This window comes from Emys orbicularis, chromosome 9, assembly GCF_028017835.1.
Source record: "Emys orbicularis isolate rEmyOrb1 chromosome 9, rEmyOrb1.hap1, whole genome shotgun sequence".
In the NCBI taxonomy this organism is placed as follows: Eukaryota; Metazoa; Chordata; order Testudines; family Emydidae; genus Emys; species Emys orbicularis.
The window spans coordinates 42,737,228-42,750,830 of record NC_088691.1 but is presented as its reverse complement, the minus strand read 5'-3'; the positions used below and the strand labels follow the sequence as shown (position 1 = coordinate 42,750,830).

At 47.7% G+C, this 13,603-nt stretch overlaps 1 protein-coding gene across 1 annotated transcript in view; it reads right to left on the bottom strand.

The window, feature by feature from the left end:
- The window catches only part of LOC135883718 (exocyst complex component 1-like), a 58,117-nt gene extending 44,740 nt beyond the window's left edge, over positions 1-13,377 (bottom strand). Inside the window, exons 1-4 of the mRNA XM_065410957.1 lie at positions 13,254-13,377; positions 10,588-10,718; positions 3,230-3,389; positions 1,122-1,315 (exon numbers count right to left, since the gene is read on the bottom strand). Of these exons, the coding sequence (XP_065267029.1) occupies positions 1,122-1,315; positions 3,230-3,389; positions 10,588-10,718; positions 13,254-13,377 (609 nt within the window). The remainder of the gene's footprint in view (positions 1-1,121; positions 1,316-3,229; positions 3,390-10,587; positions 10,719-13,253) is intronic.
- Between the last annotated feature and the right edge of the window lie 226 nt (positions 13,378-13,603).

Here is a 13,603-nt window from a genome sequence, read left to right as displayed (position 1 = left end):
GGTACTCCAAACAAACCAAAGGACCTGTATACATGAGCTATCTTTATGGGCCTGGGAAATACCCATGGTTTTCATGAGACATCATAGTGATGAATGTAACAGAAGCTGGTGGGTGCTGATCCCTGCCATGTATTAACCGTTTATAACTTGCCCCAAGTCATTTAACTGTTACCTGGAAATACACCCCATTCTCCTGGCAGCACTGCCATGCACTGGAGAAGCAATGTCTTTGAACTCTTACGAAGGGGAGAGGTATTTACTGCAGCAACACCCTCTGACAGCTGATCTCTGCTGCAGACTAAGGTTAGGTCTACACTACCCGCCTGAATCGGCGGGTAGAAATCGATCTCTTGGGGATCGACTTATCACGTCTCGTCAGGACGCGACAATCGATCCCCGAATCGACGCGCTTACTCCACCAGCGGAGGTGGGAGTAAGCGCCGTCGACTGGGAGCCGCGGCAGTCGATTTTGCCGCCGTCCTCACAACAGGGTAAGTCGGATCTGATACGTCGAATTCAGCTACGCTATTCACGTAGCTGAATTTGCGTATCTTAAATCGACCCCCCCCTGTAGTGAGGATGTAGCCTAAGGGTGTGTCAACACACAGCAACTCAGCTTTCAACTCAGGTTAGCAGCTTGAGTTCAAGCCTATATGTGAACTCAAGGTGCTAACTCATTAAAAGCTGAGTTGCCCTATCTTCACTGCTATTTTAACCCAAGTTAGCTAGCACAGGTTAGCTGATTTGAGTTAAGAGCAGACTTTTTTTTTTTGCAGTGTAGACACAGTCTGTTACTTTGAGGGCAGCTTCCAACGGGGGCTATTTACCTGTTCTCCCACCCAGTGAAAGAGAGCCCCGGTGCAGTGCAAAGCACTGTTAAATTAAAGGCAGTGACAACATTCCCACTGACTTCAGTGGGACAAGCTTTTGGCCCTAAATTGCTGTGTATCCTAATAATTGGCTTCTTAGCTCAAATAAAAAAGCCAGAGCTCTCAATGGGCCTCATCCAATTTCCAGTTAAGTCAATGGGATTCTTTTCCTTGACTTAGGTGGAGTTGTCCCAGGGCTTAAGCAAATACCCAAGATGAATATCAGAAAGCCTCAGACATCTTGCCCCTCACCTCATCCAGCACCTGGAGGTCTTTGCTCAACTTCTCTGCAAAGGCCATGGAATTATTCACTATCGGCTCATACTCCTCCATTAGCTTCAGCACGTCAGCCGTTTCCTTTGGCGTCATCTCCTGGTAGGCACTGTGCTCGGCCTGGTCCCCAGCCTCTGCGCTGGCGTTTCCAACCTCTTGTAGACTCTGTTTCCCTGTGTGCATGGGGGAGATGCATGGATGACCACAGCATTCTAGTTACTTCACTGTATCTACCTTTCCTTTCTGCGGAGTCGAATCAGTTCCAATCACTCACAAGTGACATGGGTACAACAGTCTTAGCCTACTTCCCAGGTGATATTTATTTATATTGGAAGAAAATCATGGCATGTCCCACTACCATCTGTCTCTGGGGAGGCAAGGCTCAGGGCTGGGCTAGCAGGACACTGTTGCAGGTCAGGCCTAAGGCATGTGGGCAGAGCAAGCCTAACCTGGAGTCTGGTTGTGCTCCTGCCTGTTCCCACCCGAAGCAAGGGAAAGCCCACATGGTGATGAGGTATCTAGAGGGCACCTGCAGGATCCCAGAGATGCCCCCACCACCCCAATATCCTCAGATACACTGACAGACACATCCAAGAGAAAGATTCACCCCCATGCATCTCAATAGACGCACTGATTGGTAGCGTTCCCCCAATAGGTAGATTGCCTCTTTTTAAGCTGATGCTGTTCCCCACCACCACACCTTGTCCAGCCCAGATACAGCCATTAGAGGCAAGATAAACTGTCCATTTTTCATCCCAGCCCAGTACTTTCTCCATGTGGCAACAGTCATGGGAATAAATGAGCCTGCTCTATAAATACTCTCTTAAGCCTGAACTCCCTGGATGAGTGATTCCTTCTCTCTCTGTCTGTGACTGTCTCTCACATTTCATGCAGCAGGCCCTCGGTCTCCCCTTCCACCCCCCCCCCCCGAACAGGGCCCCTCTTCCCTGCTGTCACTGGGATTAAAATGAGTTTTGTCCCAATCTGACCTTTCCACCAAACTAACAAGGTGACACCGAGGGGAAGAAGGAGATCCCACTAATTATCCACACCTATACAATTGCAAAGCCGTGGCTTAGCAGCCAAAGTATATCCAGTAGAGGCACATTTATCTGACCTCTGACCAACCAACAACCCTCATTAACTAAAAGATAGCCATAAAGGAGATGTGTGTCTCTGGCAGCCAGGGCTGCTGTGCAAGAGTCAGAGGGGAGGAAAGAAGAAAGCACGTGCTCAAATTGCTGTAACTAAAGGTCCTGCTTAGCTTCACTCTTGCTGGCCAAGACTAGCTCTGTTACACAGACTGTTTCTGTGGTCTGAATCTGATTTCTCTGGGTAAGGCCTGTCGGCTTGTGAACCCAGGACTGCAGAGCTGGCAGATAGCAAACACCGCTTTGCTACTGTCCAGTAGGAGCTGAAACCATCTTGCACTCCACTGCCCACAACCTGCTGCCAACACAGACCTCAGGAAGTCTCAACTGAAGGGGTTGACAGGCAGCAGCCTGATAGCTCCTGATTGGGTTACCATCCTGTATAAACCCACGGGGCATTCCAGGAAGTATCCTGGCAGCAGTTTGACTCTCTTGTAGCTACCTTTCCTATTCCTGCCCTTGAACTCCTGTCTTTGATCTTGGCTTGATTCAGACCTTGCCTAAAATGTGACACGGAGGCTGATCCAGATCCTTGGCATCAACCCTGGCCTGGAACTTGACTACAAACTCCTCTGCTACTCTAAGCCTCAGGTTTGATGCTGCTTGTGACTGCCCTTTCTGGATCCTGACACTTCCTCTGTTCTTTTCATTACACCATGCATGCCTTAGATTGCTTTAAGGTGAAGTCATGGGTATGCCCTTCAAGGAAAGGCAGCCTTTTGACAATCAGGGGGGAAATGGTACCTGTTCTGGAGCACAGTTGGGGCAATCCGTTAAAAAATCCCTCCCCCGCAATCCCCAATACTGACTCCAGTCAGGAGGGTCACAAAAAATGCCAGGGTCCCACAAAGCGTGACAGGAATAAGGGACTGAAGTTTACAGGGATCAAGGCAGAGAAAGCCACTCCGCACAAGTGTGACAAGAAGCCATAATTACCTTCCAGCATGCAGGAGGGGATGCTAACAAATGCAATGCTGCTGGAGAGGTATCGTCGGTTCAGCTTCCACAAGCATCTGATAAAGGCATTCTTCTCGTCAGCACTGACAGCTGTCCACTTGTAAACCTTATCAAACTGCAACTCAAACTCCAGACATTCCTAGACACCAATTACAAGAGCTGCAATTAATTACATTGCTGGCTATAAGGCATTTACTGTATGCTATGTGATACAATTTAACAAATGTACTGAATACTGTAAAAGAGAAGACGTCCTAGGTAGCTAATGCAGCAGGCTCCAGTGTCAAACTGATTGCTAAGCAAACGGAGCATGGGATGAGCAATTTTGGAGGGCTGTAGCTCTGAGATTAGGATTTTTAATGCTACCACAAGGTCACATTGCAAATGAAGAGTCTGACATGGAGTTAATCTGAATTGAGTTCACTGATACAGAGAGTAACTTGATTTTAACAGTTCAATAGCAATGAATCATGTCTGCATCCATGCCACGTTGGGCGCCGATTGTGTCTGCTCTCATAATCTAAGATGTGTTGGGCGTGGCTAGCAAATAGAGGAGTGCTCTCGAAGGAAAATTCAGATGCTGCTGTAGGTCTTGGTGATTCAGCTTGCTGGTAGGGCAGGTGCTGCCCATTGAAGCCAAGATCCTGATAGCTTGTGGGATGGTAGTGCAGCCTAGTGGATAGTCCTGTAGCCTAGGACTTGAAGGAGCTGTGTTCTGTTCCTTGCTTGGGTATTGAGTCATAGAATCATAGAATATCAGAGTTGGAAGGGACCTCAGGATGTCATCTAGTCCAACCCCCTGCTCAAAGCAGGACCAATCCCCAGTCAGTGAGTGATCGTGGGCAAGTCAATTCAGCTCTTTGTATCTAATTTTCCCCATCTGTAAAATGGGGATAACATAAAGTGTTTTAAGATCTACAGATGAGAAGAGCTAGGCATTATTATGAACCAGATTTTCATACTCATCTTGCTACCTCCCCTACTGTTTGTTACCCACTACTAGTTGTGTCATGTCAATGTTCTATGAGCATTGATGGAGCTGCAGAGGCATATCTGTGGGACGAAGTTAGCCAGAAGTCTTATTACCTTGCTGGCAGATCAGCCCTCTGGTATACTTCATGCTCCTTGGGAGCTGGCCTGAGTCTCTGAGTCATGTGTTCATACAGTTTCTGGCTGGTAGTCACTGATGCAATTTTTCCTTGAGGTACCCTTTTGTTGGGAGAGTTCCCCCTTTTATAGAACTTAATTTCCCATCAGAGGGCACCAGATGGGATCCAACAGGTAGAGCCACACAGCTTTGTGAATAATTATAAGCAATGTGCAGAGGATGAGAGTGTGGCAGATACAGGGATATTTTTGGAGAGTTGTGATTTTAAAACTACGCTTGGGGCGAAGCCCTCAGAGTAAACACAGAATGTACCTATCCACCAGGGCCAGCTCCAGGCACCAGCCCTCCAAGCATGTGCTTGGGGCGGCACCTGGAGGGGGGCGGCGCTCACCTGGGGAGAGCGAGGCCGCGGCCGGGCTCGCCGTCCGCCCCCCGGTGCTCCGGCCGCCAGGGAGAGCGGAGCCGCGGTGGGCTCGCCGCCCTCCCCCCGGCGCTCCGGCCAGTCGGGGAGAGCGGGGCCCCGGCCGGGCTCGCTGCCCTCCCCCCGGCGCTCCGGCCGGCCGGGAAGAGCGGGGCTGCCCTCCCCCGGCGCTCTGGCCAGCCGGGGAGAGTGGGCCCACGGTCGGGCTCGCCGCCCTCCTCCCGACGCTCCGGCCGGTCGGGGAGAGCGGGGCCCCGGCCGGAGCGGGGGGCGGGGGGCGGCGGGAGGCTTTTTTGCCTGGGGCGGCAAAAAAGCCAGAGCCGGCCCTGCTATCCACTGAGGAAATACCCTTATTGGTCCTGACCCAGACCTGAAATCTGAACCCTCTATTTCCCCAGCAGTTCAGATCATTGGCGAGAAGTTCCAAAAATGGTTTTCCCCATCCCTGTGCTTAACTCTCTCTGCCATGATGCTGCAGCATGTACAATTCTGTGGAGCATCCTGGAACATTCCTGACATTCCCTGCTTCATGCTAAGGAAAGGACACTTTGTGGAAATATGCAAGCACACTCCAGCAACAGTGAAAGGGTGAGGAGCAAGCCAGCATCTCCTTTATGGGCATTTAATTTGGCTTGAACTTGTGCCATGGTACTGAAAGAGAAGCAAATAGTGCAATATGATCTTTATTTGCTCCGATTCTTGTATATACTGTCCCATTCCTCTAGTCCAAAGCAGGGGAAAGCTCTAAAGGCAGTTTTAAAAAAACAATCCCTGCGGTTTACTCCAGCTTCATTGGTTAGCAAGCTGAAAAGGGTAAGCCCTGGGTACCAGAGAAAAAATGTCAGTTCCCCCTTGTAATGGGGTGGCTTGTCCCTTAATGTCTGGAGGGCCGGGGGCTAGCCAAACCTGATTACTGAAGGAGGGCTAAAAAACCCCAAACTAATGGAAGAGAGACACTGAACTGAGGTTGGAGCCTGGAAGCCCAGTATATATCTGAGGACATTAAAATGGACCCCAGGTACGGAAATGTTTTAATTTCCTGTTGAGTGTGTTTGAGGAGCCCTGAAGAAGGGGAAAGCAGAGGCCACAAGGGGGTGCTTGGGTGGTGCCCAGCCCTGTTACACCCCTTTTTAGCCCTTCAATGACAATTAAAAAGAAGAGCAGAGGAACTGCCAATCCATCACAGACCAGGGGTGCCTCTGGCTCCTGTCCCTGACTGTGACTGAAGCCCTCTTTGTGGTATAGATGCAACAGGACTGCTCTGTAATCAACATAAAGGAGATGCTTCACTGAGGCTGTTGCACACCGACAGACCCTATGGTTATTTCTAGCTCCCAGGCTAACACAGCCTGTGTTGCCTACTGTCACCATCTGGGATCTCCTGAAGTCCCAGGCCTGGACTTGGCCAGCTCCATTATAGGGCCCAAAGCTGACTGCTTCTGGGACATAATGGAATAAGGGGATACAGAGTGATCAGCTTGGAATATTCCACTCAGCCTGGCGTCTTCCTCAGCCAGCTCATTAGCACCGTGCTGTCCCAGCTTCCGGGAAGTTTGGAGGCAGCATTCATTATTATTGATCTTAATAATAATACTAATAGGCTCAGACTTTAAGATGATTTATTCAGTCTTATGACACTTTACAGGGTGCTTTCTAAACACCTGAAAGTGATACATCACGCCCCCACACTGCTTTATAGGCTCACTAGCAGTCTCTGGAACAGCTTGTAGCAGTGCCATCTGCGGGGAATTTACGACCGGCCTGGTTTATAGCACGCCTTATAAGGCGCTATTAAAGCAGGGGGCTATCCAGGAATCGTTCCATAAATATTAATACAGTTTTTGTCAAGGGAGCTGTAACTTAAAGCGCAGAAGAATCTGCAATGTCAGGGCTCTGACAGCACCAGGGGAGGGCAGGTTCCTCATGAAACACAAGCTCGGTGTACAGGAGCAGGCTGTGAGGTGCAGGGGCTCTTTGGATGAAGCATAAGCTGTGAAAAGTCCTTGCAGCCTGCCTGTTTTTGACCATTCACTTTCATTTTGTAGCAGAGGGAGGTTTTCCCAGAGTTGCATTAGTTAAAATGCCCCAGTGTTGCTCACACTCAGTAATTCATTCTCAGTGGTTTCCACAAGTTGTGAGTATGTATCATAGAATATCACGGTTGGAAGGGACCTCAGGAGGTCATCTAATCCAATCCCCTGCTCAAAGCAGGACCAACACCAACTAAATCATCCCAGACAGGGCTTTGTCAAGCCTGACCTTAAAAACCTCCAAGGAAGGAGATTCCACCACCTCCCTAGGTAACCCATTCCAGTGCTTCACCACCCTCCTAGTGAAAAAGTTTTTCCTAATATCCAACCTAAACCTCCCCCACTGCAACTTGAGACCATTACTCCTTGTTCTGTCATCTGGTACCACTGATAACAGTGTAGATCCATCCTTTTTGGAACCCCCTTTCAGGTAGTTGAAAGCAGCTAGGAAATCCCCCCTCATTCTTCTCTTCTGCAGACTAAATAATCCCAGTTCCCTCAGCCTCTCCTCATAAATCCTGTGCTCCAGCCCTCTAATCATTTTTGTTGCCCTCTGCTGGACTCTTTCCAATTTTTGTAGGTGGTGGGGGTGGGGGTGGGAGAGGTGGCTCTCTGTGTTTGTTCTGAAGTGGAGGGGATGGTCTGTGTGTTTCTAGTGGTTGATTCACAACAGGTGATGGAGGGATCATTTCTGGGGACTTGGGCTTTTCTCCAGGGAAGGGTGGAATTGTAGCCTCCTGGGAGGTGTCCTTCCTAGGGGCATTAGGGGGTGGACTTGCAGTATTTCCTTTCTGGAAGGTTGGCCCATCAGCAGACCCGATAACAAAACTTTGACTGGTATAGCTGAAGGTGCAGTACCCAGCCCATATAAGCAGGGAGGCCATCCATGCTGATTCTCACAAGCCTGTCTCTGCATCCTACAAGGGGCCCTCACAGGACAATTCAAGTGTCCTGAATGGACTTATGATGGGGCGTCTACCCTGCACAGGTGGTGAAAGGGTTAGTGTAGGTGTGAGAGGCCAATTAACCCACCTGGTTGCACCTCGAGGGTGGGCCAAGCTTAGTTATAGATGAAACCCAGCTGGGGAGGAGCTGGTTGGTGCTATGAAGAGAGGAAGTGTGGTGCACAAGGAGGCTGCAGGGAGAAAGGGAAGGAACTCTGCAGTTTGTCTGTGGGTACTGAAGGGTAGAGAGACTGGCATGGTCAGGGAAGGGGCTCTGTGGGAAAGCTGGTCTTGGGAATGTCTCCTGAGTGGTGAGAGGCCAGGAGAGATGTGGAGCAGGCTCTGGTGCTGGTTTTGTACAGTAGGGCAGGATCTGGACTTCCAGGGAGAGAGCTCTGGGAGGTGTTCAGCTGTAATGTAAGAGAGATGAAAGAACAAGGTCCAGGAGGGCAGAAGTTGGGTTAAGTTTGTACTGTTGGTTTGGAATTTTATGGATGGGGATTCCAGGGGACAGCCCTGTAAGTTCTGGCCCTGAGAGAAGGGTGAACCTAGCGAGGCTATGAGGAGAAGGCCTGCAAAAAGTCTTTAGTAGGAAGAAGTCCAGGAGGTAGCAGCGAGAAGTCTGATAGAGCTGACCTTGGTTGCTGGTACGAGGGCCTGGGGAAGGTGATGCATGTCCCGGGGAAGGTGATGGGCGTGCCCTGAGAAGAAGAGGACAACTGAGAGCCTTAAGCAAAGGGGACTAGGGACTGTGGGCCTAGAGTTGAGGGCTGAAGACCAGATGGATGGATACATACTCCTATTTGTTGGCCTTTATTACCCCTGAAGGGGAGAGACTTTAAAGTGACCTGGCTGGAGGGCTGAATAATGAGAAGAGGCAGATCAGCAGGGCTGAAGCAGCTGTTGGCATAGGGTGTGAGGTGAGGAGAGCCCACTATATCACCCAGCCAAGAGGGGGCGCACCTATGGGAATTGCAGCCTGGTGGTGGTATGACTTTGAACAGTGATGTCAGCGTGGTGGTGTTGCATTCATAAGGATGAAAGTTTGTCTCTAGCCGAGGTAACATCATGATGCAGACATATCCCAGCATACCAGTGCAGACTTCTCGTGAGATTATTACACCCTGCATAATAAATTCAAATGATAGGCAATGTCTACGTTTCTGGGATGCAACATGTGGTGCTCAGTTTGTTGCCCATTTGCCACAACGCCTGCTGCTATGGCGCAACATGTTTTAAATTTCTATTTTGATTCTTTCTTTAAGATTGTCATCACAGAAAAGCATGGTCTATTTTGCTACTGGTATGTAACTATTATGCCTTTGTTTTCTGTGTACTGTCCCTCTTAAATCTCCAAACACTGGGCTGTCTGCCAAGATAGGCAGCCACTTTTTTGTCCAGGTCAGCGCAGACTGTTACAAAGGAGAAACACTATGTGCTTGTGGAGCATCTACTTTTGTTCATTCTTGTTTTGTTGTTCTCTTAAGACCTGACTGGGCCTGGAAAGACTCCCACTGATTTAATGGGGAGTAGAATCCGGGCTGTCATCTAAATTAAAGATCAGGCTGGTGGAAAGTATCTGTGTGCTGTCTGTGCACGGCGAAACATAACAAAATGAAATATCAATTCAGCTTGCAACCTTTGATCAAAACCTCCCTGCAAAGTTGGAAGTATTATTTTCTAAGCAAGTCCTAATGAGCAGGCTGTTTCTCACCTTTTTTGGTGCCTATAGGCATGTCTTTGAGACAGAATGGAAAACTATTTAGATGACTTCCTTTCATTTATTTCTATGTTTGTACAAACATGGGCTCATTGCCAAGGCCCCTGGCACAGTCCCATTAATAAAATACTAATTATAACAAATTTAACGTGCTGCCAGCAACAGGCGGCAGAAATAAAATACTTCTTTCCAAGAGCTCTCTGCCAACTGCCATAATGTCACCGTTGAAGCACAAACTGACAGCAACCCAGCACCCCCACTTTCCAAGAAACATCCTTTCAATAAATACCCTCTGCTTAAGTATTAAGTATCAATGTGGGCAAACTGGTCTTGCAATGGGTTCTGCAAACAGTGGGTGATCTCTCAAGTGGAGAGCTTTACAGAGTTGAGGACAAAGTCCATCTCCAAAGTCTGTATGAGGACCGCTAGAAAAAGCGCTTGGAGGCTCTCATTTGTCAGGAGGGTGCAGGCTATGTATGACTATAATGAGTGACTTTTGCACTGACAGAACCTGATTCAACTCCCATTTAAATCAGTGGATGCTCCTGTTGGCTCCAGTGGGAGCTGGACCAGGCTCTGCCAATGCAACATTCTCTCATTGCTGAACCTGCTCTGAGTTCCATTCAACCTGCCAGTGCTACTCTCGTCCCACTACTTCTTTGTGTCAAGGAAGGAGGAGCATTTCCCTGCTTGCTACCCCCCACCCCCGCCACCTCCTAAACAGCCCTGCCCCCAGCCCAAAAGAGACATGAGAAAAGAAAAGTCCAAAGCACTCCGGTAGGATTGGTGCATTGTCCGGGAATGGGCAGACCCAGGGCAAAACCTGCCCAAGGAAAGGAAAAGACTGGCATGTTTCCTGCAGTGATTTTCTTCTCACAAGATTTTATTGAGCTCAAGGTTTGTTCCACCTTGTTTCATTGTGGATTAAAAGCAATTTGGGTCCATTCTCTCATCCCCATCCCCTGCCTACACACACGTGCATTCTTCTTACTGAAAACTAAGACCAGGGCTAAGTACCTCTGGCTTCACATCCTTTGCCCATCCATTCCTCTCTCTGTTCATCATGTATTCTCTCAAGCCCTTTACCCTGATTGGAAGCAGAGGTTAACAGTACCTGATTGACATTCTTCCCATCTACCAGCTTCAGATCCTTTAAGGGCCACCTGTCAGTCATCTTGTACTGATCACCTCGATCTGCCTTCTTTACCTTCTCTAGGAACAACTGCATAGGCCTACAAGCAGCCACTGGATGGGAGGAGGCAGAAAAAAATGACGTTACTGCTGGCCTGAGACACATATTCAAAGTGTACAAGTACGTATCTGACTGGCTGATATGTAGGGTTACAAACACTGCATTAACACTGCTTTTCAGTGAATGCTACCATATGGGATTTGCTCTCTTAGAACTACGTCAATGAATTTCCTGATTCGGAACCTAGGTTTCCCCCATTCTAGGTGAGTGACTAACCATCAGGCTGTTGAATCAGTTAGATTCTTTCAACATCTCCAGTTGGTGCTGTTCAATTTTTGTATAAATAATTAAATATTCATTAGGCCATGGAGACTCCCTAGACTGGCAGTTAGGGCACTCTCCTCAGATGTATGAAACCCAGATTCAAGTCCCTGCTCCAAAGCGGGGACTTGAACTTGTGTCTCCCACATCAGTCCCCTAGCCACTGGGCTACTGGCTATTCTGGGGGATGTGTGAGAGTGGGGTCTCTTCACACCGATTTTTCGAAAGGTATGGTGTTCTATGCCTGTTTTTCACAAAATGGAATTCTTGTTTTCTGACCAGCCTAAAATGGGATTGAGTCACCCAGGAGACCAAATCTTATGGAAACTCAATCTTACGCTCCTAAATCAATTAGATGCTGCTGAAACTCTCTGTAGAGTAATAGAGAGACAGAATTATGTTGTTCTTCGATACTACACCTGTTATAAGTTGTTTGCTCCAGACAGATCATTAAATCAGGTTACATGTTGTCATGATCTTTACCAAAAAGGTGGCATGTAATATACCATTGGAAAACTAATAACTCACTGATCATTAATACTGAGTTATTTATGTACAGGGTGTATACAAAGAGTTAAATATGTGCAAGAATTATGTGTTTGGCAAGCAATGCATAAGCCCAGTCTACCCTAAATATAGGAATGTGTATTTGCTTGTCTGATCCTCCTGGTCATCTGGCAGAGACAATGAAGGTATATTTACATAAAAGGCAAATAAAGCCAGCAACCTGATGAGTGGGGGGAGAGAGGGTCTGAACCTCAAATGATAAGCAACCGAATATATACAATGTTACTGTATTATAAATGGGTATTGGGTAAGGTCTTTTATGTAAGCTTGTGGCACACTGGTGATCAGTATCACTGTGAAATATCTGTATTAATACTACATGAGGAATTATGGATACTCCCTGATATTATACTTTAAAGTCTGACCAAGCACGGGCAGAAACAGTTTTTTTCCCTTACAGGAAGGCCATGATCTATCCATCTCGAATGTAAATTAAGCATTATGGAAGCCAAATAATGGTAGCCAAAACAGAAAGCCGTTTTGGTATCCATCACTGGGTATCCATCAATGGGCCAGCGCTCTTGAAATCTCAGAATGTTGGGTCCATCAGCCAAGAGGGTTGAAGTCTCTGGGAATTGAATATAGGTGAGAACCTGCTTAGGCAAAGATTGTAACTTGTTGAAATTAAGGATTAGAGTAATCTTACTTTTGTTTGTCACCATTTCTGTCTTTACTCCTTATACTTGGTATCACTTAAACCTGTGATGTTGTTTAATAAACTTGTCTGTCTTTTACTATAAACAAGTTCAGTGTGGTGATTGAACTAAGAGTTTGTCAAACCCCATTTAAATTAATACGCTGCTGTTGTCTCTTTAAAGGAGCAATTAACTTAACTTTTGAGAGTATTCCAGGAGAGGGCTTAGCCGCTGCAGGGAGATGTCTCTGGGGAACTCGGGAGCTGGGATTCACTGTTTGTTACCTGGTAGGCAAGATTTGGTCAGGCAGAATCCTGAAAAGTTGGCTGGCATGGCAGATGAGCTGGTGTGTCAGGGAGTTGTCACACAGCTTAACAGTAGCAAAATTCTCATTTGTTGAGGCTGAGAGGGGTAACACAGTAACTCACAATTCTGGGAACCTCAGCCGATTGTCATATTGGCAGATGGTTTGGGGGAAATTTGGGACTGGGAGGGTGTTGGGGTCACCCTGTAAAGAGTAACGGGGCAGTGGAAGCCAGGGTGTGGCCTGCATGCTTGTATGTTGGCAGGCATAGTCAGAGCAGTGAGCCACAGTAGCCCAGCATTTAAGGCTTCCAGGGTTGCAAGGCAGGTGATGACACAACCCCTGACTGGTCTGGGTTGAACCCCAAAGAATCACAATGAGACATTAATGGGAATAATAATTACTAATGTAGGGAGTAGCCCTGTAAATTATTAGACTTTCTATAGGCTGTTGGAGATCTTTATGCAGCCAAAGCAAACCCCTGCCTCCTTTGTCTCTAGCTCTCAACATGCTATGATGTGAAATCTTGTGATAAACACAAGTTCCCACCCTAAGGTCCAGGTACCTTTTGATTTTAATATTAAAAGTATCATATAAAAAAGACAAGTACCTTCTCCAAAGCCAGGAAATTACCCACCAGAGATGAAATCAACAGTGCTTCCAAAATACCTTACCATATCACAGCAGCCTATTCTGTGCCATTTTCTCTGTGCCACCAGGGCACTAACCAACTATCCTCCCTGTGCTATCAGGGCACTCACCAGCTACACAGAGGATGGAGTTCTTCCTCTTCTTTCCCGTTTTCCAGACATGGACAATTTCCAGCAGTCTCTCATTCTGGGGGTTAAACACGTCCTTCTCCAGTAAGATCCAGGGAGAGGCCATGGCGAGCTGTGCAAGAGACAGCAAGCAACAATTATTGTGCTCTTTCCCCTTACACTTGTCTGTCATCAGAACCTGGGTGATGGTCCCCTTGGCCCTCCACTCCCAGGGTATGGAAATAGAGAAGTGCCCTGTCTGTTTGATGCACTTTGATAAATATGCATTATTACACAGACACTGTGATTCTATGGCTCTAAGTCTTCAATGCCTTGTACCTTGTGTTCAAAGT